The sequence below is a fragment of the Cupressus sempervirens genome, chromosome 5, assembly GCF_028749045.1.
Source record: "Cupressus sempervirens isolate cs-2001-9-10 chromosome 5, ASM2874904v1, whole genome shotgun sequence".
NCBI lineage: Eukaryota > Viridiplantae > Streptophyta > Pinopsida > Cupressales > Cupressaceae > Cupressus > Cupressus sempervirens.
The window spans coordinates 49,170,158-49,197,879 of NC_143122.1; the positions used below are offsets into that span (position 1 = coordinate 49,170,158).

The following is a 27,722-nucleotide window of genomic DNA, read 5'->3' on the forward strand; positions in this document are numbered from 1 at the left end:
AAATAATATCTATAGTGGCAGACTATATAATCTGGATTGCACAAAGAGACAATGATAGGTATCACATGGACTAAGGAAACATCTGGCCAATATATTTTCATTGATATTTGTATATCTTGAAACTGAACAAATACTTTCTTGGACACCAGTCACACCATATAGAAGGGAATCACCATAAGGAACATATTGTTACGGGAATGCTGGAAAAAGAATGATAGATGGAGGATTCTTCATAAATTATAGACCATTCAAGAGATCACCTTTTATAGAGAAGATAACAGTTCCTTTGCATATGATCGCAGAATAAATGATTGGAAGAGATTCAGAAGTACGGTAAAAATCAGTGGGACACCTCAACACGTGAGAAATGATAAACTAATCATTCTACTAAGAAGATATCAGATACAATTATAATTGATATACTCTGCAAACTACAGTGTAGATCTCAGAATAAAAAAAGAGAGAAGAATATTAAATTTCATTACACCAATTTGAAGAATATTAAATTTCGTTACACCAATTTGGGTTCTCAACTAAGTAAAGAAGGGAATCAAAATAACGCTCAAAGAAATTCATTATTTTGAGAGACACCACAAAGCAGGATAGAAAAATATTATATCAGATTGGTGTTAGAAATCAGTAGAACATGGAATTGGTATATATACAATCAACACACCAATATGAATTGTATAGCTATTCGAGTAATATATTAATATTATAATAACCCGATAATATATGCAAACAAGGTTCATAGAATCCAAATAAGTTCCAAACATACGAATCTTCAGGATCAGGAACTCATCAGAATTGGAGTTATATGAACATTGTCCCAAAATTATCAAGTAATCTGACATGGGACATTACACATTACAATACAAAACTGGTGTGTTCATTGTGCAGTTGATTTTTTTTCATTTGATTTCAGTTGCACATGTTACATTTTCAGTTCAAGCAAGAACTAACTTAAAAATTTGGAATTTGTATCAGTTGAAAATTTCTTGTTTGTACTTGTTACCAATTTAACATACCTCCTAAATTGCTATGTCATATACTGAGCTAAGTGTGTTTTAGTTGCTGAGAATACATATTACAGAATGAAAAGAATGCGGAAAGTAAAGTACAGGAATCAGTAAACAAGAAAATTGATCACTTTTATTCAAAATACAAGTACCAAAACAGTACATTTTTATGGAAATATTCAAAACCGTTTTGATAAGGTACAAAGTGTTCAAGTTTTACACAGTACTTAAATACAATGCATTCAGATATCACACAAGCATCCTCAGCTCCTAACATAATATCTGAATAAACACATTGTATAAACAGAAAAGTACTGAAGAAGATAAGAGGAAAGGCATCCATTGCCTGAACGAAAGATTTGCTGTGCTGAATATTGAAGGGTTGAGCTCGCATCTCCGTCTGGGAATAAACTTGCAAAAAAAATGAAAGAAGAGGAGGATCAGTTCATATGAACTGAGCAATGGAAATCTTTCCAGTCATCTAGTCATCTATACTCTACTGTTCCTACAACATGGTTATTCAGATAACTATATTAAAAGACAAGAAAGTAAGAGAGAAATCTGAAAATAAAACATGTTTATGTTAATGAGTTTGTTTCATGTGGAGATACAAGTATGAAGTTTGAGGTTGTTGAAGAATCTTGCATAAATTACACGTTTGAAGCCTTTCAATTGAATCATGTAGAGGCCAAGATTGAAGGACTAAGGAGGCTATTTTCTACCATCATGTTATCAGAATCTTTGGGTTATTTGTTCTCAGGAAGCCGGTTTTTACCTGTTGGGGATGGTGTTCTAGTTGAGGGTTTTTTCATAATATTCTTCAACATTTGATGAACTCTTCGTAGCCGCTGTTGGGTATTAGCATAATAAGTCGGCTTACACAGTAATGCAAAGAAAACCCTCATATTATCATTTAAACAAAACCCACAAGAAAAAATCATGGGTTCCTGTGCAATATTTATTTATAGCAAAATAAACAGCAATACAAACAACAACCAACAAATTAGAGAACCCTCCATTTTGTATTTTGCAAGTACCCATGATAGGAAATCACTTTTTTGTATGTAACCAACAATTATCCATTCACGGCTCAGGAAAAGGATAAGCCACAGTGCAAAAACCCTATACATTATCATGTATACAAAATCGCAAGGAGGAGAAAAGGACTCACGGCTAGGAGAGAGGAGAAGACCCAACAAAAGTATACCTTAAACCTCAACAAATCCAATGCCAAAGCATAGGAGGAAGCCTTCTAGCAAAGAAAAAACCAACCAGCATGAAATAACAAAGCTGGCCATGAAGGAAGTGCAGATCTAAAACTAACATAAGTCGTCCAAAAAAATCCGCAGGAGCCAACCAAACATGGCGTCCAAACAACCAACCAGAATGAAAGCCGAATGAGAGACCAATAACCAGCAAAAATAGTGTCCATGTAAGGAAGAAAATCGTGCCTAGAAAAGGGAGAATGGTGACCAAAAAAGAAGAAAATCGCAGGTGAGAGAATCCACGGCTAGGGTTTGAAAACCCTCTATCTTTCCTTCCATCCGTGAAAGCCAAATGATCAAAACTAAAACAAAATCTGCCCTTTTTTCCTAATGACATTCCTTTGCCATATTTTATAAAACTTTCGGGTCCAAATAGGAGTTAGGCCTTTTTTTTGAAACTCAATAGCTCATTTCATTTAAATATTATATGCATTATGCCTATATTTATTATTCAATGCATATAAAATTTAAAGAAACAAAGATATTTTATTTAAAGTGCTATATATATTAAATAAATTATGGTAATTAATTATTTAATACATATAACACTTATAAAATATATTTTAGATTCCCTTTATTATATTTACTAATACTAATGTGTTTAAAATTAATTGATATAACATTAAACACATTAATATTAATAAATATAATAAAAAGAATAATATCATTGTAAAATTAATATATCAAATGGTTACAATTATAAAACTATTGATTTTATTAATTAAATAAAGAGAATTAAGAGGAGTTTCAAATGTTTTAATGCTTAAATGCAAGGAGAGCTTTCAGTGGATATCTTTGAACTCCATAGAGACGTTCAGTTAACTCTTTCATGCAAAGATGAGTTCTATTTTAGCAAATATGGACTGTTTGAGATAACTTAACGTTACATGCAGTTATAGTTTTGGGTATGAAGCTATTTTTGGAGGCTAAGGATAGGTTGATTTTCTCATGTAGTGATGGAGCACCTTAGTGCTATTTTTGGTGATTTATGGAGCAATTAAGGTCAGTTTTGCATGCAGTTCATAATGAGAGCCTGTTTTATGCATATTTTGCATAATTATGAGGAGTTTTACATGCTATATTTTTGGGTTATTTGAGGGATCCGAGGTAGGGTTTTATGCATGATTTTGAGGAGCTAGAAGCAATTTTCTAGTTATTTATCAGTTGGGCAAGTGGTTGATGGCAGTTTTCAGAGACTTCTTCATAGTTTTTATCATTTTTAACTTATTTTTTCTAGGCATAATCTTGGAATCCGAATTAGGGTTACGAGTTCTATATATTGTGCATTCACCTCATTATGAGGCATCTTCTTTCGGATTCAGATTTTTGCACATTGCAGATTTTGAGTTGATTGTAAGAGGAAATTTGTAGCAGAGATTTTTTCAGCATTGGTTATAGAGATTCAACGGTTCATTCTCATTGATTCTCGTGCAATATTGTGAATTTTTTACTTTAATGTTGTGTTCGCTTTCATTTAAGTTACATTCCTTATTGCAGATTTGAATCTTGATACGTGTGATTATAGGTCTTTGTTTGTGATCAGTGTTCTTTTTGCAGAAAATTGGTAAAACCTGGGTTTTCCTTTCAAAGCAAAAGATCCTAGTCCTTGCATAGAAACACTTTTTGTGATTGCATGTTTGTCTGAGTATTGTGAATCGATTGTGTCTTTCATAATTCATGTTGATTTGATTAAAGTTACATTCAAAACCATCGGTGTATCACCTCAGTTAGGTTAGTATTCATTATTTGTCATTCACTTCTCACCCCTTATCTCGCGTATACTTTAGGATTAGGTGATCTCTATTTAGGAACCGACCTAGCTTCTGGAGATTCATCTCTCGTTTTAGGACAACCCACCGCCCAAGAGAGTTTTCATGTTTCAACAGGATGGCTAGATTATGCATCTTGCTATAGGCGCAATCCTGATTGACAACAGTACTATTGATGGACAACACCCTTAGTAGTCTATTTGTGTTTTACAAGGTTGCATGGGGACAAGGGTACTTAGGGTACAGGTACCGGTACGACTATTTTTCATAATAGGGGACTAGGGTACTTGGGTATGCCAAACTATATTTTTTATTATACTTTTATATTTATAGAAAATCTGAAATTATGAGTCATGGCAAAATGGTTTTTCATAACAAGAACAATGATAAAGTTTGCAAATGAAATGTACTGTTCTCAATTTCAGATTTGCTATATGTTTGTTGTAATAATAATATATGATAAATGTTTAGATGCATAACAAAGAAGGCAGACTTAAAACATGAACAAGAAGATCATAAATCATATGACAATGACATTGCAAATGATAAACTTTTGACTTGAACAGCGATAAAATTTATTGTTAAATTCTAATCAATATTGTATCAATGTTTCAAATTGATCAGGTATTGAATTAAGCTTGATAAACAACAAGCTGATACGCAAACAAAAAATCGGAAAAGAACTCAGAAATCTTAATCAAGGTCCTTAGCTATGATGCTCTCTACCAAGTACCCGGTACTTGGGATACGTGTACCCGGAACTTGGGCACGTGGGTACAAGTACCAGGGGTGTGGGTACGAGTACCCATGCAACCTTGGTGTTTTACATCTTGGACTATAAATTTTTGAGATTTGTCATGAGATGAAAAATTAAAGAGTCAATTTTTAAATATATGCAAAGCTTTCTCATGAGGTGGAAATTTAATAGGTTTAGTCTTAAATTCTTAATTAAGTAATCACATCCTTAATAGATGCAACAAAATAGGATGCTGATTTAGTTGATTGACTTGATGTCTTTAACTAGAGAGGACAAAATTGAAGAGTGTTAGGCGATAACTACCCAGAAATATATCCTTTTGTAGTTTGTAACTTCTTGAATTTCTACATGGATTGGGCTATAACCACCCATACATATAACCTCTGTAGTGTGTAGCTATCTTGACTTTCTATCATCAGGCTCAATTAAAGAGGTACTACATTAAAAAAAATACCATATACTTCAAATTTACTTTTTCGTAAGAAGTTTTTGTAAATGTTTGTGATGGGAATATATCAGTCATTTGTTATTCTTGGTTGTTATTATGCATGGGTTATGCCTGTTGTTTATTATAGTATGTGAAGTAAAAGCTTTTTGTGTTACAAGAGTTTTAATTTACTTTTGCTAAGCTGCATAATCTGGAAAATGCTCAAGAAGTTAAGAAACACGAAGGAGATCCAACCACTGAAATATACTGTGTTCTTCACATTGCGTTCAATGCACATTGGTATTGGAGTCTAGGACTATTTTTATGATGGTAGATATTGTGAATTATGGCAATTGAGGTGTTGTCCATTTGGAAAGATCCCATATGTTCTTGAACTTTTTGATGAGGCTAAAATCAAGGAGGTACAGATCTATCTATCTATCTGTCTATATCCAAACCTTTGAGCTTTACTTCATTATCCATGTCGAGCATCTTCCACCCTGCACATTCCCTTAAACATGCCAGCCTGCAAGAGGAGAGCTTGGATCCACTGAGCTTCAGAATGTGTACACCTCATCAAGGTTTCATAGAGTGGACATGGTTGGTTTCACTCATTGCTTTTATGTTTGGGAGGAGTTTTTATTGTTCTCTGCGTAATCAAATTGAACTCCCTTCAATTAGACTTGGAATAGTGCAGCCAGCCCCTCTGAAAGAATGTCGAGATCATTCTGTTGAAAAAGTTGTCTTTGATATAGGACCAGAGTATTTCTCTGTATGATTATGCAGTAAGCAGTAACTGCAAATGAAAGGAAAGCAACAATTAATACTTCACAAAAAGAGAATAAATAATAGATGAGTCAAAAAATGACAAAAACTAGATAAACTAGGTTGCATGGGTATGCGTACCCATGTACCCAAGTATTGGGTACACGTATCCCGAGTACTGGGTACTCAGTGTAGAGCATCATAGCTGAGGACCTTGATTAAGATTTCTGATTTTTGTTTCGTTTTTTTGTTTTCATAACAGCTTGTTGCTTATCAAGCTCAATTCAATACATAATCAGTTTGAAACTTTGATAAAATACCGATTAATAGTAAACCTCATTACTGTTCAAGTCAGAAGTGTTTAAAGTCTGCCTTCTATGTTATGCATCTAAACATTTATCATATATTATTATCACAAACATATTGCAAATCTGAAACTGAAAACAATACATTACTTATGCAAGCTTTATCACTATTCTTGTTTTGAATAACCATTGTTATGACTCATAATATTAGGTTCTCTATAAATATTAAATTATATTAAAAAAAGCTTGATGTATCCAAATATCCCCGTCCCCTATTTTGAAAAATAGCTGTACCCATACCAGGACCCTAATTACCCAAGAACGTTAATCTTCTATGCCACATGAAATATCACAAATTGCATGCTACTAGTTGCTCATTCTCTTCTCTCAAAGATTTCTTTCATCTGAAATTGTGTCCTATTCTAGTCCCTTTTACTTTTTTTCTAAATTATTATCTTTTTTCTTGACCTCATCAAATAAATTTTTGTAGCATCTAAGTTTTTATTTTTCTCATTAACTTTCTTCAATTCTCTCTCAACATTATCAATTTCGACTAAAAATTTACATTTTTCTTTTGTCCTTTCTTTGATAATTGTTACGATCTTTGAATTGTATTTCCCGACTTCCATTAATTCTTCTTTCAAAACATGTATCTCACAAAATAAATTTTCTTTTTCTTTTTTTCACCTTTTCACCTATATTTTCCATTGTAATAAACCATTAGAACTCATCTTATTCACTTGATTTCACTACAACGATTTATTTTCCTTGGGCAGCTCATGTGCCTATACTTCTTCGATAATATTCTTACTACTGTGACCAATCAATTAGTATGATTATGCAAAATTTCTATGCCTGCTAATTTCTTTGATAATATTCTTCCTACTGTGACCGATCAATTGGCTAGCACAACAAATACACGATGACTGCACCTTTGTATATGCTGCTAATTACTTTCTTTGTGGACAGATTTTACAATTTCCTTTTCAGAGCAAAAAAGAAACACAGTGAAATTCCTTTCAAATAAAAAACTGCACCTTTACTACCAGAAAGTGTACCTTGCCTGTTTTTTGTTTTATTTAGCTAGCGGCAGGATTTCCTTGGGAACTGCCAACACATCAAACAAAAACTTTTTGACATTTAGACTGGGCGATCAATGTCTTTTGATAGGATCATGAAACTTCTATTATAAATATTTTCTTATTTAGGGGCCTATCTCCAAATGACTAGTCTCTCTTCTGCATTCTTTGTCATGGGTTTCACCAATAAAAATCTTCCTTAGTGTTTTCAAAAATTGTGATATCTATCTCATTTTCAATAGCTCCGACTCTCTTTATTTTTACAAACCCTTGGTGAGGAGACCTCTCCAAATCAATAGGGAGGTGGCTAATCTTGGTATGTATTTTCCCTGTCATCGACTCTACAGAAAATGCTCAAACTTGACATGAAACAAATATTCACTATCTTGCAAGTCTCGAAAATGGCATGCAACATCTGGGCAGTCTCAAAATCTAACATGCACCAAAAGGAGGCAACATGCAAGATCCTGGGTCACCTTTAAACTGACATGCAAGAGTAGTAAACTCATATGCAACTAATAAACTCAATAGGGAGGTTGGAAAACTAGTTTTGACACCACTATAATAACCACCCCTAATTTTTTGCTTTTGAAATCAAATGCAACAAAAGATAACTAATCCTGATTGTTAGCTACAGATTACATGCAGGCACAATAAACCAACATATGCAAATGGTCTCATGGACAAACTAACTGGATTTGTAAGGGTGTCTGCACCAACTCACTCAGTACAACATGAGATTGCAACTGTCAAGATTTGCGGGGGCTTGTCACCATCACTGCTTAATTAGTACTTGCAACTAACTGAGCAGAGGTTCACCACCATCGCCACTTAAATAAATACTTGTCACATGCAGCTAGTATGAAAATTACAATACAAATCAAAACCAGAGATACCCAAATGGTGAAAACTTCTCCAATCTTAAATTCCAATATGGTAAGAATCTCTCTCATCCTTCTACATTTTGTATTGAAGAAGAAAACTTCAGATTTCTCTCTATTGACCTCTTGCCCCAATGCCCTGGAGTACCAGTCTAGGATGGTTTTAAAATTCCTTGCATCTTGTAAACCGCTTTCTCCAAACATAATAGTATCATCAGCAAATTGCTGATATGTAGTTGATGATAGATCGCTGGTAATTTTATTTCCTGAGATATTTCCTAATTTTGGGATATTGTTATAGTTCCGCCTCCTGCTTCAATTTGTTATTTACTATATCACACCTAAATATTATTCTACGTCATGCCTTACTAGTTTGCTAACAGTCGCAATCAAGACGCATGGTGTTTAGATAAGTTTATTTGGAGAAATTCATCTTATGACACTTCAATAGAAAGAGAAAGTCAGACTAACAGGATACTTACAAGGAAGGTCTCTCCCTAAGTTGGCAAAACAAAGTTGACAGTCTTGGGGACCCAAGAGGCAATGACTCAACATTTGTGTGAAAATATTTAAATTTTTTAACTGCAATGTGCGAAGCCTGTAGTAAGTCTAAGCTTCCCAATGCGGAAGTGGGTTTCTCATGAAATATATTTTGTGTCTTGAATCAAGAACCTAATAGTTGTCAACTGAATTAGTGTCATAGTTTGTTTTGGCTTTCTCTAATCATACAACTGTACAAGTGCTACAGAGGAGAGAACATTGGGCACCTTGGAGAGGTATCAAGTACATAATGGAACTCTACTTGAAATCAAGATCAAAATATCTCAGCAGAAGGGCATTTCCATCACAAAGTCTGCACATAAGTTATATGGCCCAACTTTGTGAAGCCTTTCCTTGATTGCCCATTGGTAGCAGATTGTTCACCATTCCTGAAATCTATTTCAATAATCTCTTCTAGATAGTTTGACATTATCAGATGTTTGGGTTCTGCACACCTATCTCTTATTTAATCGTGGACCAAGTTGAGATATTTTGACATAGTTGTAGAAAGTGTTGTCATTTCTCCATATTCGCTATCTCCAGTAAGGAACCAAGCCCCTTAAATTGCCATTCTAAGAAGACAACATCAGGGATGTTCCTAGTATGGAAGCAAACAACTTAAAATGTGTTGGTAAACAGATTCGTCACCGTGAAATAATCTTCAAAATTGACCTTGTTTGCCCTGTGAACAGTGACAACTGTGCCAACAATTAGAGAGTTTGCAAGTGATTACTATCAACTTACAATCTTCCTCTGTGTTGGAGAGGGGCAGCTCCCTCGTATGATGTGGTTATTTGGGGTTTTAGTGTACTTTTCACCTGAAAGTACAAAAGGAGAGAAAACAAAACTGAAAGAACATAGAAATATGAATTCCAATAGTAGACATATGACTACTGATTGAGATCCATCAAAGGTAGGTTTCGGAAATCAAAGTGTGATAATGGTGAAAGCAATACAAAAGACCACAACATACGAAGTGATAAGCCATAGAATACATCCAAATCAAGATACCATGGAATGAGTGTATTTCTTTGCACCAAGTTAAATGCTCCACACAAATGCATAAGAACAATCATCAATTTAACATATGATGAATTAATGATCACAATTAGAAGAACATTTAGGACATATGTATTAGGATTAACCACAGATAGAAATAACAATTACATGCAAATATAACCAATATCAAAAAATAATAAATCACACAGAAGAGAACACAAGACATAAGGATTTAACGTGGTTCACCCAAACCCTAGGCTACGTCCACCAACAAGTCCAATATTATTATTATCCAATGATTACAATCCACAATCCCTGACAGCTCAATAGTAGAGCCTTTTACAATAGTAGAGTCATTTTTGGCTTTGGGGGCAGCACGAGGGCATTGCCTCTCGACCCCACCTTGTATTGTGATAGGGAGCGCACTTGGGGCGCTGCCCTAGGACCCCATCTTGGGGCCCTCGTAGAAATAATTTGGGGGGAAATCATGCCAAATAAACCTCAGAGTCTGATTAGGCTCCACATCATAACAATCTCCCACTTGGGAGATTGATTAGACTCCACAACAATAACCTCCCACTTGGAAACTGATCATAGCATTGCTAAACGTATAACTCCCACTGGAATATCAACCCACCTTGGACTCTGTTGTTCTTTTATTCTGTTCAGTGTAGAAGACCAACCGAAGCTAAAGAGGAGTTCGGCTTCTTCCTTGTTACTGCCTTGGTAAACATATCTGTTGGACTATCATTTGTATGTATCTTCTCCAGCTTTAATTGTCCATCATTCAAAACCATAGTTACACCGCCCTGGGGGATGGGGGGACGGTGAAATGAGGGGACAAGTTTTCGGGACGGGGGACAAAAGGGCCTTAATTTGGGGACGACAGGGGGACGGCGGTGAGGGACAGGAGGGGGATATATATATGCATATAGTACTTCAAATGTTAGTTATGAAAATACGTATTGCAGTATAAGATATAAACATAAATAGTCGAATCTGCAAATAGTCAACATTGGTATGTCCCCCATCCTCGGTGGAGGTCGCGGAATTTGGTAGCGTCGCTGGGGACAAGGGGATAGAGTCCCCAAGTCCCTGATGTGTTGAAGTCTTCGTGACGTGGGGAAAAAGGGCCAGGGGGGGGGGGGATGCACCCCCATGTTACTATGTCCAAAACTAACCGAATGAAATGGTACTACAATTGTATGTGTTTTGTCTTTGAATGTAGAGCAGAATTCTTCACAAGATGAATGTTACTTTGGCTATTCGTGAATACATAATTATCCCTCTGTGGGTGCCCCAATTCTTCCATGAAGAACTGAAGCCGTATCATCTCCTTGGTTGCTTTAGTAGCAGCAACATACTCTACTTGTATAGTGTATAAAGCATTCACCTTCTGTAATCAACAAACTTAACTCACTGCTGCCCAACCAACAACAAATACATAACCTGTAGTACTTTGCCTGGTATCAATATCCCCTGCCAAATCTGAGTCAACATAGCCCTGTAAATCAGTAGTAGAGCCCTGAAAATGTAAACACTTAGTGGATGTTCCTCTCAAATATTTGAGAATTTATTTAACTGCATTCCAATGCTCAATACCTGGATGACTCATGTACCTGCTAACAACTCCCACTGCATGTGCAATATCTGGCCTCGTACATACCATAGCATACATCAAGTTTCCTATAGCTGAAGTATAAGGTACCTTGGACATCTTATCCTCTTCTTCTAGTGTCTTTGGACACATCTCCTTCGTCAACTTCAAATGACCAGGTAAAGGTGTGTTGATAGCTTTGGCATTCTCCATAGACAAACATTGCAACACCTTTTCAATATAATCAGCCTGAGATAATGTCAATTTTTTGTGCTTCCTATTTCTGCAAATTTTCATACTAAGGATTTGTTTTTCTGCCCCAAGTTCTTCATAGCAAATGAATGAGCTAACTATTGTTTTAACCCCTTAATGTGATCTATGTTAGACCCAACTACAAGCATATCATCAACATATAAACATAAAATAATATAGCTGTCATCATCTAACCTCTTAAAATAAACACAATGGTCAGAATGACATTGAGTGTAATCATGATCATGCATAAAACTGTCAAATTTAAAATACCCATTGCCGAGGTGCTTGCTTCAAGCCATATAAATTTTTCTTCAATCTGCACACTAAGTTCTCCTTACCTTTGACCTCAAATTCATATGGTTGTGCCATATATATCTCTTCACCCAAATCACCATGAAGAAAAGTTGTTTTAACATCAAGCTGCTCCAAATGCAAATCTTCAGTAACCACAATACTTAAAACAGTGCGAATAGAAGTCATTTTAACAACAGGAGAAAATATTTCATCAAAATCAATTCCCTTTTTCTGTGCAAATCCTTTGACCACTAACCTGGCTTTATATCATTTCTCACCTCCATCCTCTTCTTTCAACCTGTAAACCCATTTATTTTGTAAAGTCTTTTTACTTGCAGGCAACTTGCATGAATCCGAAGTCTGATTTTTTAGCAAGGAGTCCATTTCTTCTGTCATTGCAGACTTCCACTGAATCTTTGTATCCACCTGCACAACTTCATCATAACATTCAAGTTCACTAACATCTCTTAGTAAAATAGAGTACTTAGCCTTGTTGACCGTCTAACATTTACTAGGGTGTGTGGTATTTGTTGTTGCGGTTGTTGCAGAGCATGAGGACCTACTAGAACATCATCTTTTGGAGTATCATTCAACATTACATAATCAATTTCTTTCTTCTCATGTTGCTGCAACAAATCTTTGTACAATGCTTTCTCATTGAATATGACATCCCTGTTTGTTATAATTTTATGATTTTCAAAATCCCAAAACTTATAACCAAATTCATCAATGCCATATCCAACAGATACACATTTCTTTGACTTAGGTTCTAGCTTGGTTCTATTTCTAGAAACAATATGTGCAAATGCGTCACAACCAAAGGTTTTGAGAAAAGAATAACTCACCTTCTTTCCAGTCCATTCTTCTTCTGGAATACCATAGCCCAAAGGAGTAGAGGGACCTCTATTAATCAAATATACAACAGTATTGACAGCCTACATCCACATGTTTAAGGGAAGCCCAACATGCAACCTCATGCTCCTTGTACGCTTCATTATTGTCCCGTTTATGCGTTTTGCCACTCCATTTTCCTGTGGAGCCCTTGGAACAGTTTTCTGTCTACAAATACCATTAGTGAAACAATAATCTTCAAATTCATGACTGCAATACTCACCACCATTATCAGATCTGAGACATTTTAATCTCTTACTAGTCTCATTTTCAACCAAGCATTTTCATTTCTTAAAAGTTTGAAATACATCAAATTTCAAGGAAATAAACTCATACTTTTCTAGTTGCATCATCAATAAATGTAACATAATAATGAGAGCCACTAAGGGAAGATGCTTGAGTTGGTCCCCATACATTTGTATGCACAATCGCTAATTTCTCATTTTTCTTTTCCTTCCCACTCTTCACAAAACTCACTCTCTTTTGTTTTCCATACACACAACTTTCATAGAAATTCATATTGACACATTTTAGACCTGGTAAAACTTTCTTAGAATGAAATAATTTCATACCTTTCTCACTCATGTGCCCAACTTTGTTGTGCCATAGCGCTATATCAGAATCTACAACAACTGTTTCTTCTCCCTGCTCAATTGCAACAACTATTCCTGAACATTAATTTTTCTTTGAAACAATTAAAGTAGAAGGAACAATATGATTGTACAAAGATATAAGGTGCCTACTTTCGCACCTTTTTCTACTACAAGGGAACCTTTTGAAACATTCCAATTTTTATCATTAAAAATAACTATGCAACCCTCATCACTGAGTTGCTCTGTTGAAATTAAATTCCTACTCAGTCTTGGAACATGTCTTACCTCATGTAGTAGTCAATGATTCCCATTCTACAATTTAATCTTAACTTTTCCCTTTAAAACAATCTAACAGGGTTCACTATCCCTCAAATAATTAAGCCCAAAATCCCCTTGGACATTATCAATAAAATAACCTCTATGGGGTGTAGCATAAAATGAAGCCCCAGAATCTAAAACACAAGAATCATCAACACTTTCTAAAGGCGTGATAAAAGTCAAATGAGACTAGTTTCTAAATAGTTATCTATTTGACTTTTATCACGTTTGGTCTTGATGTGACCTGACCTTCATTCAGACTTCAATGTTCTTGTGCAAGATCGGTTTCAGGGTGACACATTGTCATGCCGATAGTTCTTTCCTGATAATTTCTAGATTATCAATTCCTTGTTGGCCATGTTTTCCTTAGGATTGCAATGTGTGATTTTTCTTCCATTGCTTGCTTAGCATTGCATAATCTCAAATTTAATCTTCGTTTCTAGCATTAGCCATCTTCAATTTCAATGAGTTTCCAATCTGTAACATTGTATATGCATGGTATGACTATTGAAAGAAAAGCCTATGCATGATAAAGAAGAGATTCATTTTGTCTCACCACAGTCTGTATGAACTCTGAATGGTAGTTATTCATAGTTGGGGTTTGGGTTTCGAAAAGTATAGGTTAGGATTAGGGAAAAAAGTTAAAATTTTGGGGAGAGAGAGTGAAAAGGCTAACCATTAACTCCCAACTCCCCAACTCTAACTTTCTGACCTTAACTTTTTCAAAAAGTTGTGTTTCAGGGAGAGAAAAAATGCAGTTTTAATTTTCTCTTCTAATTTGATTTAAAATTTTGAGATTTTGGACTAAATATCAAGGCAACAACTGGCTCTATCTGGGATCTAGGATTGTGCGGGATGCTGAATGAACCTAGATTCAAGCAAGAGTAGTGCTTTATCACAAGGGCTATAGAGTCAATAAGGGGATAGCATAGGAACCGAGGGGAGAAACTGGAGATAAACCAAAATTGGAACACACTACAAAAACTTCTAACTAGCATATATAAATGGTAGGAAATCCCTACCTCTAATCTCCACCTCCAAATGATTCATGCAATCCCATTGACCGGGTGGGAAAAGCAAATGCCATTGTGACTTAACAAGTGGCAACTCCCAAGTTCCTGCGAACTCAAATGCGAGCTTGCTCCTTGAATTCCAATTATGAGATTCCTAACATGCTCTATTGTTCCAGACAAGTAAACATATTCAAATAACCATGCTTCATCAAAAGTCTCTGATATTAGAACCAACTCTTCTTCTTGTCGCATGTCATTAATGACTTCATTTTGAAAGAGCTGCAGTACTATATTCTCAAGCTTCTAAATGTAACTCTGGTCTTTTGCTCCATTTGGAAAGCCCTCTACTTGGATTTCTTGTGATCAATCATCATAAAGCCTTTGGCTCTTTTCTAATACATAGAGGCCTTCTTCTTCACTTATCATGGTCCTTGCTGCAAATCTTGAGCAATGTTTTGGATCTGACAGTACAAACTCCTTGTACATAACTTGCATTTGTTGGCATTCATAATCATATGTACTTAGGACGAGATCTCCCTCTTGGCATTTTAATTAAGAATGTGGTAGGGTCGGTTTCTCATCTACTTCATCTTCATATCTCTTTGTTTCCTGATTCGGACATACTTCATGAAACCTTGACCTTTGTAAAAGTTGAGATGAGGCCTTTGATGAATCATAATCAAGACTAGGAACTTGGGAAAGTTCTATAGTACAAAGAGAGTCACTCCTTGAAGCTTAGTGTAACTGATCAAGAGGGGATCTTGCATAACTTTGAACATTGTCATGAAATTTCTTGAGTTTATTGACACTCACATTTTGTTGGGTACATTCCTTGAGATGATCTTCAATAGTTTTTCTCATGTACATAGTATTGATCTTTTCAAAGGTTGCCTCATCCTTGATATTAGCATTGTTCTTATTTGGAGATTGGTTTTCAATGCTAGAATCTACAATTTGCAATCTTTGCAGTGGAAAACTTCCTACTAACTCATTATGATAAACAAGTTCACTAATCCTTTCCTCATCTTTCACAAGATCATCATGAATTTTACTACTTTGTATAACATTCGAGGTAGAGATGGATGAGTCCATACCTTGAATTTTCCCAACATTTGTCTCCTCTTCAATGAGCAGCGATGGAGAAATGGGGAGATCTTCGCCAAATAAGAAGTGATCATGTGGAGCGTCAAGACATCAACTTGGAATAATGACCACTTGAGATTCATCTTCTGATACTCTCTCATCATCATTCTTTTCATATTGTGGGTGCAAGCACGTATGTAGAGACTTTGATGCCTCTTCATCAAGATCCTTGTTTTTAGATTCATGAACGACTTCTATGTCCTTCTCAAGATGTTTGCAATGCTTATGAAGAGGTTCATTACAAACTTCTTTTCCCATTTCGCCCACTTCTTTTGTATCATTTCCTTGGCATGCATATCTTGATGAATTTCTTTCAACATTCTTCTCATAAGATATTTCATTAGTGAGAAATGATTCTCACATTTATCTTCTTGTTCAATATTTTGCAATTTTAGAAGAAATGAAGGATGTATTTTGTTAGGGTCAAGATGTGCATTACCATAGAATCTTTTCAAAAACTGAATTTGATCATGATCACTAGAAGTTTTCTTCAGTTGAGTAACAGGCGTAGATGCTCGACTACTTTCTTGGTTACCATTTTCCAACTTGGAATCATAGAAATCATGCTTCTGAACAAATTCTCCTTGATCTTTAAATGTCAAATTTCTTTCTGGTAAAGATGTCAGAGTGTGAGAAAAATTGTTTGTCTCTTCCATCGTCTTCATTGATCCTTTGCAAAGTTTGAAGCAAAGATGGATGAATTTTGTCGGATCAAGTCGAGCACCACCATAAAAATTTCTCAAGAAATCAATCTGTACAGGTTCTTCAGGTGCCTTCTTCCTCTGGTAGGAAAAATATTCATCGTCGCTATCATTGTCACTATCACTTTTTACCTTTCCTTTGTACCAAACCATGATTTTGAATTCAGACCTTCAGATAGCATTGCCAAATGTTCAATCTTTGAAATAGAGTCGCCAACCTTCAGTCCAAGGAAGGTACCCTTTATCAGCCAACTTACTAATTATTGTTTTCTTGACCTTAGATATGACCAAGATTTTGTTTTTTCCTTCTTGGAATAGCAAATATTCTCTCAACAATCATAATGTTTTGACCGATAGGAGCTCTTCGCAAGATTTCCCCGAATTCTTCTTCTAGAACTCGATTCACCTGATGATATTGCTGAGCACTTCGTCTACATGTCCAGGCTAGAATGTTCAAATCTGAAATAACATCTTCTTGTGTGTCTTGGAAACCAAGATTCGGTTGGAGAACTGTAAACACATTCTCATGCAGCAACACCATCTTGCTTCATCACAAGCGACTGATTAATCTTTCTTGTTCAATCCCTAGTATAGTTGCCAAAAATCTGTTGGTAAACAGATTTTTGACTGTGAAATAATCTTCAGAACATGCCCTGTTCGCCCTGTGAATAGTGACAACTGTGGCAACAGTTGCAAAGACAAGTGATCACTATCAACTTACAATCTTCCTTTGCATTTGAGAGGGGCAGCTCCCTCGTATGATGTGGTAGTGTACTTTTCACTTGTCAGTACAAAAGGAGAGAAAACAAAACTGAAAGAAATATGAACAATAGTAGACATATGACTACTGATTGAGGTCCATAAAGACAACGATTTACAAAGGGTTTTGGAAATCAAAGTGTGGTAATGGTGAAAGCAATAGAGAAGATCACAACATACAATGTGATAAGCCATAGAATACATCCAAATCAAGATACCATGGAATGAATGTATTTCTTTGCACCAAGTTAAATGCTCCACACAAATGCATAAGAACAATTATCAATTTAACATACGATGAATTAATGATTACAATCAAAAGAACATTTAGGACATACAAACAAAATGTTCTTCATTATCTTCTTGAGAGTATACAAACTAAAAAAAAAAAACCCTTATACATCATATGAAACTGAAAATTATTGAAAGTTCTTTGAGAATTTCTCTAGAGATTACCCTTTGCTAAAAAGTGTCTCCCCCCATTTACATTACATAAGCCTTGTATTTATAGGCCTCTTCACATAACTAACTTCTCAGGTTAGTAACTACCTCAAAAGTTAGAGTTTTGAATTTGGAATGCATTTGAAAACTAACTCTAACTCATGCAAACTTCGAATTCGAATCCTAAAAACTAACCTTAATCAGGGAAAGCTAAGATCTGAACTCTAGTTACAATAAGTGACATAAGTCACTTTTACAATAGACAATTTTACACATATTTTGAGAAGAGAGTCGAATAATTCATCTGGAAGAAGAAGCAGCCACTATGTCCTTTCTCGAACCAAGATCAATTCAGTCATCAAGTAGAACACACTCTTCAACTGTATTTAAATCTGATTACAAAGTGATCATTGCATTTGCTTTTAATTTGACATTATGAGAGGAAGATTCTAACAAGGGTTGTGGAAAGTCACTTTGGGTTTTTTGTCGTCCTTGTTCCAAATTTTCTTCTTTCTATTAATGAGATCCTCCGTAAAGATCCTTGTAGATGCATCTTGCTGATATTGCCCCTTTGAGAGGCTACATTATTTTAAGACATTACATCAAACAATTCAGCTGCATTGTAAGGTTTTGCGCTATGCAGATTGATTGGCAATGTTGACTGAAATGGAGTTCATACTTAAGATTTCTAATCTTCTTCAACTCTATAAACTGTAATCATTCCACTACATGAAATTACATTTTTGCGAGGCATTTTGGGATCTAGTTCAGATACTATGAGGAATTCCACATTGCTCTAACCATCAACACTGATCAATGCAATTGAATCCCACTAAAGTATCTACAACCCTTTTCTACTAAATGCAACACAAAAGGCTCCTTGGATGCATTCTTTTCCTTTAATCGAACACTCCCAACATATAAGTGATATCACTATATCGAGCCCTCACCATTCATGTATTAAAAGCTTGGCCATGGGAAAGTAGGCATGGATGATGACTTTGGTCAGCTTGAACTTGGTCTTCACTAAATCCTCATTGGAATCACTGTATTTGGGTTACATTCACTCCTTTTCTTTCAACTTTTTCATCCGCAGTACATGTTCTTTGATAATGAATAGTGAGTACAACCATGAAGTTGATGATGTCCAGGTACCATATTTGTGTAATGTGTGCATCAACATGGGCCTTAACAACATCTTCCTTAACAAAGATGCGTGTTCATATTTTGATGAATGTTGTAACCAATTCCAAATATATGGTTTCCACGGGTTATAACGAAGAGTTGGGCAATAGAATGAAGGAATCAAGATTTATACTACCCGCTGTCTTCATAAACATGTTTCAAGAGTCATCTAGTAAAGCTTATTCAATACAAATGCTATCATGTCCCCTCTTTTAGCTCAGTTTAGTAGAGACGTGTGAGTCAGCTTATTATGGGGTCTTGTAGGCTGACAGGGTTGGATAGAGACCTAGTATGGTTATTCAGTGTTGGGAACTTGATGTTCTGGTAGTTATTGATCAATTGGGAGACGTTCCTTGTTTTTAGGAGGCAGTTCCTACTTTTTAGGAGGTATGATCTTGCCCAGGGTTGGGTCTCCATGAGATTACTCTTTGGGTTCAATTTTAGAGGGATAGGGCTTGTTTCCTAAATTTTAGGAGCATCCCTAGATTTTAGGGATGAGACTGCCAGTGGATCCTTGATTTCCAACTTCAGTCACAAATAGGTGACAGGATGATTTTATGGTTTGTGATGTCAGTTGGGCATTTTGTGGTTATTTGGGTTATATTTTTAATATTTTCTAAGTTAGCGTTTAATAATTAAATAAGGTAAGTTATTAGCCATTTTGGAGTAATAAGGGGTTTTTGGCCTCATCTGGATGGGCATCCTATGGTGTGATAGCTCGTTGGAAAGGTCTCAAAATTCTCTAAATCTTTCTCTTTGTTCTTAGGGCAATTCGATGAACAGGTTTTTGTCTATGAGGAAAAAGGTCATTTTCTAGTAACATGACCACTTTAAAATAAGAAATTATAACACTTTCACTACCCAATACCACTTGGAATTGAGAGGGGTTATAAGGAGATAGAAGCTTCATTCTAAGATCATCTTTTGCATATTTGACAACTTGTTTATGAATTTGCTTTGAATGGGCGATTTCTAGCTTGGGACGCAAACCCCAAGTTAGTGATTGGCTGGGACGTAGACCTCAGCAATCTTTGGCACCAAATTTTTTAAGCATTGTGCGTGGTGATTAAGGACAGAGGCATCAATTCTCATTGGGGTTTCAGTGTGGCATATCATCTTTCCAGTTGGGATGTGGTTCATTGTAGCCTGTGGGATGCCATTTGTAGTAGATACACCATGTGGTGTATAGAGTATTGCTTGTATTCACCTCCAAATGTATGATGGATTCAAGAACAATCTTCACCTTCCAATTTGACATCAAATTTGTATGTGAGCTTTGGGAAATGCATTGGATTTATTACTTGGCTCTATAATTCAGACAACTCTGTCTGGTATGGTTTGCAATAATTCTGATTTTTACTGAATAACTTATTTATTTCAATCTTGTTTCATGGTTGCTGTTTTCTATTCCTTTCTATGTTATAAAACCATCAAAAACAAACAAACCTTTATGCACTTCTGTCTAGTTCTGCAAGAAAACATAAATAAACAGGAAAACAGATTTAAAAATATAAAATTACAGCAGATCAGTAGAAGAGATCGATCAGGGATCTTTCAGTGGTATTAGAGCTTACATCCTGCCAGCCTGTAGGGTTTGTGAGAAATTGTCACAATAGTTGTCAGCAAAAGTCTTGATAATTCGTTTTAGCATCTGGGTACTAGCTAAAAAGTTTTGATAATTCATTTTGGCATCTGGGTATTGGATACAAAGTTTTGATAATTCATTTTGGCATCTGGGTACTGGCTAGAAAGTTTTGATAATTAATTTTGACATCTGAGTACTGGATCAAAAGTTTTGATAATTCATAGTAGCATTTGGGTAGTCACTAGATGGTGAATTGAATACAAATCTATGCATCCAAATGTTGAGGTACACAGATTTTATACATGCAGGAGAGCTCAACTTGAGCAAGGGTTTGGAATAAACTAGGAACCTATTATCGCAGAAGAACAGGTGGGTGGCACAGGGAATCAGGATGATGAAGAAAGAGAGATGGTGCGGACCCTATTCACTACTCAGCCCAGGATCGCTCAGGCTTTAGACAGAAGATTACAGGATACCTTGGAGTGTTTGGAGATGGGTGGACACAGAGGCAGGTGAAGTAGATCAGTTTCAGTGGCTAGTAGTCAGCGCAGCCATCAGTCCCATTCTTTAGTTGGGAGCTCCCTTCATTCCTCTAGGCGGCATCGCCATTGTACACCTACTACAAAGACCATTGCTTCCTCAGTTCATACTAGGTGAACGGCCGACACAAGTGGAACCACCAGAGGTGGAGTTCTAGGAGTCAGTTTTGGTAGCCACAGCGGAGTGGAGAGCTCTACCCCCTGACGTTAGGGATGTCTTCCCTCTTCCCTAGTATTGTGCACAGTGTAGAGATATAGCTAGGTTAAGGAGAGATTGTGATTATAGACCACCATAGTAGTAGCAGAACTATGACCTCAATAGAGCTACTGGGAAGATCACATTGGCTACATATAATGGCTCAGGAGATATGAGTGCACGAGCTTGGGTTCACAAGCTGGATATATGTCTTTCATTACCGCCCATGCCTGAGCGTGAGGCTATTCATTTTGCTGTGTTGCATCTAGAGGGGATTGCCTATGATTGGTGGCACATTGGATTGGTTACCCAGGATCATGCCTTAGTACATTCCTATGCTGAGTTCACTGGGCGACTCATTACAGGGTTTGACCGTAAGGATACAAAACTTTACTATAGAGAGTTGGCTCATTTGAGACTAACTGGTCATGCAGAAGCTTATATTAATGAGCTCTAGCACATTGCAGTTATGGTACCTGATATGACATAGAAGCGTAGTGTGATGCTATTCATTGAGGGATTGCAGGACAGGCTTAAGGGATTGGTTCGTGCTTTCCAGCTGGCCACTCTTAAGGATGCTATTGATGTGACATTGAGATTGGACACCACTCCTACCTCTTATCAAACTGATAAGAAACCATCGAGGAATATACAGGCACCACAGAGATCTCCTTTACAGGCTAAGGACACGCCGCCAAGGTGGACTTGGATTCTAGAAATGAACTAAGGAGGAGGAAATTATGTTTTTCTTGTAAGGAGCCATGGGTACTCGGACATAGGTGCCTTGGGCAGGGAAAGGCACATATTATTGAGGCCATATCAGATGCAGACGGTGAGGAGGTTCGGGATATAAATGACAAAGATGATGGTGTCCAAATTGAGCTCGAAGATGCTGAGGTAGCAGTCGCAACATAGGGGACTATGCGTACGTTGTTAGGTGCACCGATGATTCACCTCTTCTACATCTCGGGTATGATCCATGGGCATATTGTGTATTGTTTGGTGGACAGTGGGTCTACACATAATTTTATAAATACAAGAATGGTAGACTAATGTGGTCTGCAAGCATAGAATTTTCCAGGAATCGATGTGACTATGGCCAATGGTCTTACTCTGCAATGCATCAAGGGTATCCCACAGTTGAGCATAGGCATGAAGGGATACACCTTGATAGATGACTTTTACATGTGTGATCTAGGGGGCACGGATGTAGTTTTGGGTGTATAGTGGTTGCAATACTTGGGGAGATACAACCAAGATTTTAGGGCGAGACAATTCGAGTTTATGGTTGGGAGAAGGAAGATCGTGCTCAAGGCACGCCCACTTCCGTCTCAGGGTGGATCAGCTAGGAGTATGATTACTGATCAAAACTCAGATAGTAACAATGATTTGATCATAACCCCATGTCCCTCAATATCTCAACACACAGGAGCGGGTGCCTTAGATTTTCCACGGAGATTGTATGAGGTTTGGGACATGTTGCATAATAGGACTGTTTTGGGATCGACTACTGGTCTGCATTTTGACAGGAGGACGGGATGGCCATTTGTTTGGATTCTTGGGCACGAGGGTATTCAGGGGTGGATACTCTACTGTGACGATGTGATCTAATTCACTTCTACACCTTGCAGTGGGGAGTATGTTTGTCATGACGAGACACTTCAGGTTTGGGGTCGATCAGTGCTCTGTATTTGGATTGCTTGGGATAGTGGAGGATTAGTGTTGTATTTCTTGTGGGCAAGCATCTCCGAGAGGGGAGGACTATCATGTCCCCTCTTTTAGCTCAGTCTAGCAGAGACATGTGAGTCATCTTATTATGGGGTCTTGCAGGTTGACAAGGTTGGATAGAGACCCTGTATGGTTATTCAGTGTTGGGGACTTGATGTTCTAGCAATTATTGATTAGTTGGGAGATGTTTCTTGTTTTTAGGAGGTAGTTCCTACTTTTTAGGAGGTATGATCTTGCCCGGGGTTGGGTCTCCATGAGATTACTCTTTGGGTTCAATTTCAAAGGGATAGGGCTTGTTTCCTAAATTTTAGGAGCATCCCTAGATTTTAGGGATGAGATTGCCAGTGGATTCTTGATTTCCGACGTCAGTCACGGACAGGTGACAGGATGATTTTATGGTTTGTGATGTCAGTTGGGCACTTTGTGGCTATTTGGGTCATATTTTTAATATTTCCTAAGTTAGTGTTTAATAATTAAATAAGGCTAAGTTATTAGCCATTTTGGAGTAATAAGGGGTTTTTGGCCTCATCTTCCTAAGGTGTGATAGCTCGTTGGAAAGGTCTTGAAATTCTCTAAATCTTTCTCTTTGGTCTCAAGGCAATTTGATGAACAAATTTCTGTCTATGAGGAAAAAGGTCATTTTCTAGTAACATGACCACTTTAAAATAAGAAATTATAACACTTTCACTACCCAATGCCACTTGGAGACACTTAGGGTTCGATTAGCAATTGAGAGGGGTTATAAGGAGATAGAAGCTTCATTCTAAGATCATCTTTTGCATATTTGACAACTTGTTTATGAATTTTCTCTAAATGGGCGATTTCTAGTCTGGGACGGAAACCCCAGGGTAGTGATTGGCTGAGACGTAGCCCTCAGCAATCTTTGGCACCGAATTTCTTAGGCATTGTGCGTCGTGATTAAGGACAGAGGCATCAATTCTCATTGGGGTTTCAGTGTGGCATATCATCTTTCCAGTTGGGATGTGGTTCATTGCAACCTGTAGGACGCCATTTGCAGCAGATACACCACGTGGTGTATAGAGTATTGCTTGTATTCACCTCCAAATGTATGTTGGATTCGAGAACAATCTTCACCTTCCAGTTTGATATCAAATTTGTATGTGAGCTTTGGGAAATGCATTGGATTTATTGCTTGGCTCTATAATTCAGACAAATCTGCCTAGTATGGTTTGCAATAATTTTGATTTTTATTGAATACCTTATTTATTTCAGTCTTTGTTTCATGGTTGCTGTTCCCTATTCCTTTCTATGTTATAGAACTATAAAAAACAAACCAACCTTTCTACACTTCTATCTAGTTCTGCAAGAAAACATACATAAACAGGAAAACAGATTTAAAAATATAAAATTACAGCAGATCAGTAGAAGAGATCCATCAAGGATCTTTCAAATGCTACAATGTTATATCTTTTCGCTCATGAGATGCTAAAAGATTGTAGCTCTTCTTCAAACAATTTGGCGACCTTTTTTCTTTGGTACACCTTGGTTGCATGAGTATTTGGTTGAATAACTCATTGTGCTCTCTTTGAGAATGCAGATTGCATACTTATTGATGCATTCTATGTGATATATCCAGCATATTAAATAGGTACCTAATCAAGTTTTCAAATCCTTGAAGCAAAATGAGGAGCCATAGATTCTCTTCATTTGTGGACATAACTTTAGTGACTTCACAACCCCAAAATCTGACAAGGAGCTCCATTCATTGTGTTCTGAAGGATGTCTATTATTCCACATTGTGCATATCCATGCTCTGCACTTTGTATTCATATTCCGGCATTTTGTCAAGCAATTGGCATGCTTATATTTTACCAACGCTGCCTTGACTGGTGACTTCATAGCTTCATTTGGTTGAATGCTTGTCCTCATGTGTTCTCCATACTTGATGCCCATGATAAGTAGCATCAAAGATGTATGTAATGTCTGCAATATTGTTATATTATTAAATTGCACGAGATGATCATCTCCTTTGAGCTATTTCTGACAAATATGAGCTTCATCTACAATTTTACATTTTGCATGCTAGCGGCATTCCCAACTTAGGCACCTAGTAAAAGATCTTTTTGTGCTTCGAGCATGCAATCTTCATTGATGATTGTGTGGGCATTCATAACCACCTTCAGAAAACTCCTTTAATTGCACTATTGCAGAGTAGTCTGCCAGCTCTGTCTCTGCTTTTGCACATGATTTGTGTTTCTAAATAGTTATCTATTTGACTTTGATCACACCTGGGCTTAATGTGACTCTACCTTCAGCCTTCAATGTTCTGGTGCAAGATCGGTTTCAGAGTGACACGTTATCATGCTGATAGTTCTTGCCTGATAATTTCTAGATTATCAATTCCAAGTTGGCCATGTTTTCCTCAGGACTACGATGTGTGATTTTTCTTTCATTGCTTGGCTTAGCATTCAATAATCTCAAATTTAATCTTCGTTTCTAGCATCGACCATTTTCAATTTCAGTGAGTATGCAAACCTGTAACATAGTATATGCATGGTATGGCTATTGAAAGAGAAGTCTACGCATGTTAAAGAGGAGATTCATTCTGTCTCATCACCGCCTGCATGAACTCCAAATGGTATTTATTCATAGTTGGGGTTTGGGTTCCGAAAAATATAGGCTAGGATTAGGGCAAAAAGTTAAGGTTGGGGAAGAGAGTGTGCACAAAGGTTTGGGGAGAGAGTGTAAAGGCTGACCATTAAGTCCAACTCCCCAACTCTAACTTTCTAACCTTAATTTTTCTGAAAAGTTGTGGTTTGGGGAGAGAGTGAATGCTGGTTCAGGGGGAGAGTGAAAAATTGCAGTTTTAATTTTCTCTTCCCATTTGACTTAGAATTTTGAGATTTTGGTGGAGTAAATACCAGTGCAACAGAATGAATGAGTAATCACATTTCAGCACAGAGGTAGTTGTGTACCTAGTCAAACTGGCATGCCAGTTTTGGTCGAACCTGTCGAGAATTTTGAAATGCATGCAGATTAATAGATTATTGTAAGCCCAGCTTTAATTTCCTGTATTTAATAAAAAGATCAAAATCCATTTGCATAATGTTTTTAAAAATGAAAATTTTAACTTATTTGTGAGATATTTAGCATTATTTAATTTGTCTTATGTATCCTATTTCAAATCTGTGGAATTGAATTCCATTTACCTTGTCAACGCCTTGTAAATGTAATTCTATTATGCTCCTTTTCTGTGGACTCTTGTTTGTGGCGGTCGATTTCTAATCAGCCCGTTTAAATCCATTGACATAACTGTTGGGAGCACTTGAACTGTTTGTAGGAGTTTTTGGAATTATACCCCTAAATGGTTAATATTTTATATGAATCAACATGATTTTTAACCATCTATCGTTTTGCCTTGATGCAGGATGCTTCTGGGCAGTGTCAGCAACTATTGCCTTAACAATGCCAAATGTCCTGTTACCATCGTCAAGAGTAGTCAATGATGCCCCTGATTATAGTTTCTTCAAGATTTGTTAATCTATGAGCCTTTGTATGAAGTATTTCTGTACATATAATACTTATGTCTTGTTTCTTGTGCATTAATTATTATGATTCGCTAAGGTGGTATGCTTTATTTGAGACATATATTGGCATGACATTTGATATTTAGAGGATCTGCATAGATGATGTGTTTTATTTATTCATTAAAGGTACACGAATCTCTATTGAAGATTATATATATATATATATTTTAATCTACCAGAGCTGATTACAAAGAGCATATTAGGACACTTGAAAGAGAACTACAGAGGAGGAAATAAAATAAGGAGCTGAGTATTGCATAGTAACAATAAATTTAGCAGAATTAAGTTCCGGTAGATGGTAATAATATTCAATAGCTGAACCTTAGTTTGTACATGAAATATAAGAAATTTATGACAACTGAACGTCTCCAAAAAATGAAACTTGTAAGTGCTTATGTAGCTGTCTCGAAAATTTAACATCATCATGAAATTGTAAATAATGAAATGAAATGTCTATTATTCAAAGAAACTTTTCTGGAAGCCACTTTATTTTTATCAAGAAGTTCATTCCTCCTGTGAATTGGCCAGATTGCATTTGTTGCATGCAGAGAATTGATTACAGCTATCATTGGTTTTCGTAATAAGGGTGCACCTCATCCAGAGGTATGATTTATAGATCCCAAAACCCTCCTAAAACTAAGACCTTAGTAGGCATTACTATAAGGCCGCAAATCGTTTCTGCTCATACAAAATTATGAAACTGATTATAGCTGTTGATGGTTTTCCTGATAACGATCCACCTCATCCAGAACTATGGTAAATAGACCTCGAAACCCTTATAAAAATGAAAGCCACAGTTTATTTCCGCTCATACAAATTTACAGTTCAAGTTCAACTTCATTTTGGACAGTTGGCTTTCATCTAAAATACACACGTTATCCTATGGATTGATAACTGATGGACTGACATTTTCTATTGGGATACTATTGCATTCATTCAACTCACTTTTCCAATTATATTGACTAATCATATAATATAATTTAAAAAGCTAAATAGAATTTCAAATGTTTACATTTTATTTTTATTTTTCAAGATTTTATAACTCATAATTTTATAATTCATAATTTGCTTAATTTTGGTAGGGATAAAAATTAATTTCTCCCAACAAAAATACAAAATATATGTCATGT

At 36.3% G+C, this 27,722-nt stretch overlaps 1 protein-coding gene across 1 annotated transcript in view; it reads left to right on the plus strand.

The window, feature by feature from the left end:
- LOC149554486 (universal stress protein PHOS34-like) overlaps window positions 1–26,767 on the plus strand; it is a 55,815-nt gene extending 29,048 nt beyond the window's left edge. Inside the window, exon 4 of the mRNA XM_089828539.1 lies at window positions 26,433–26,767. Coding sequence (XP_089684665.1) covers window positions 26,433–26,511 — 79 coding nt within the window. The 3' untranslated portion in view covers window positions 26,512–26,767. The remainder of the gene's footprint in view (window positions 1–26,432) is intronic.
- The last annotated feature ends 955 nt before the right edge of the window (window positions 26,768–27,722 follow it).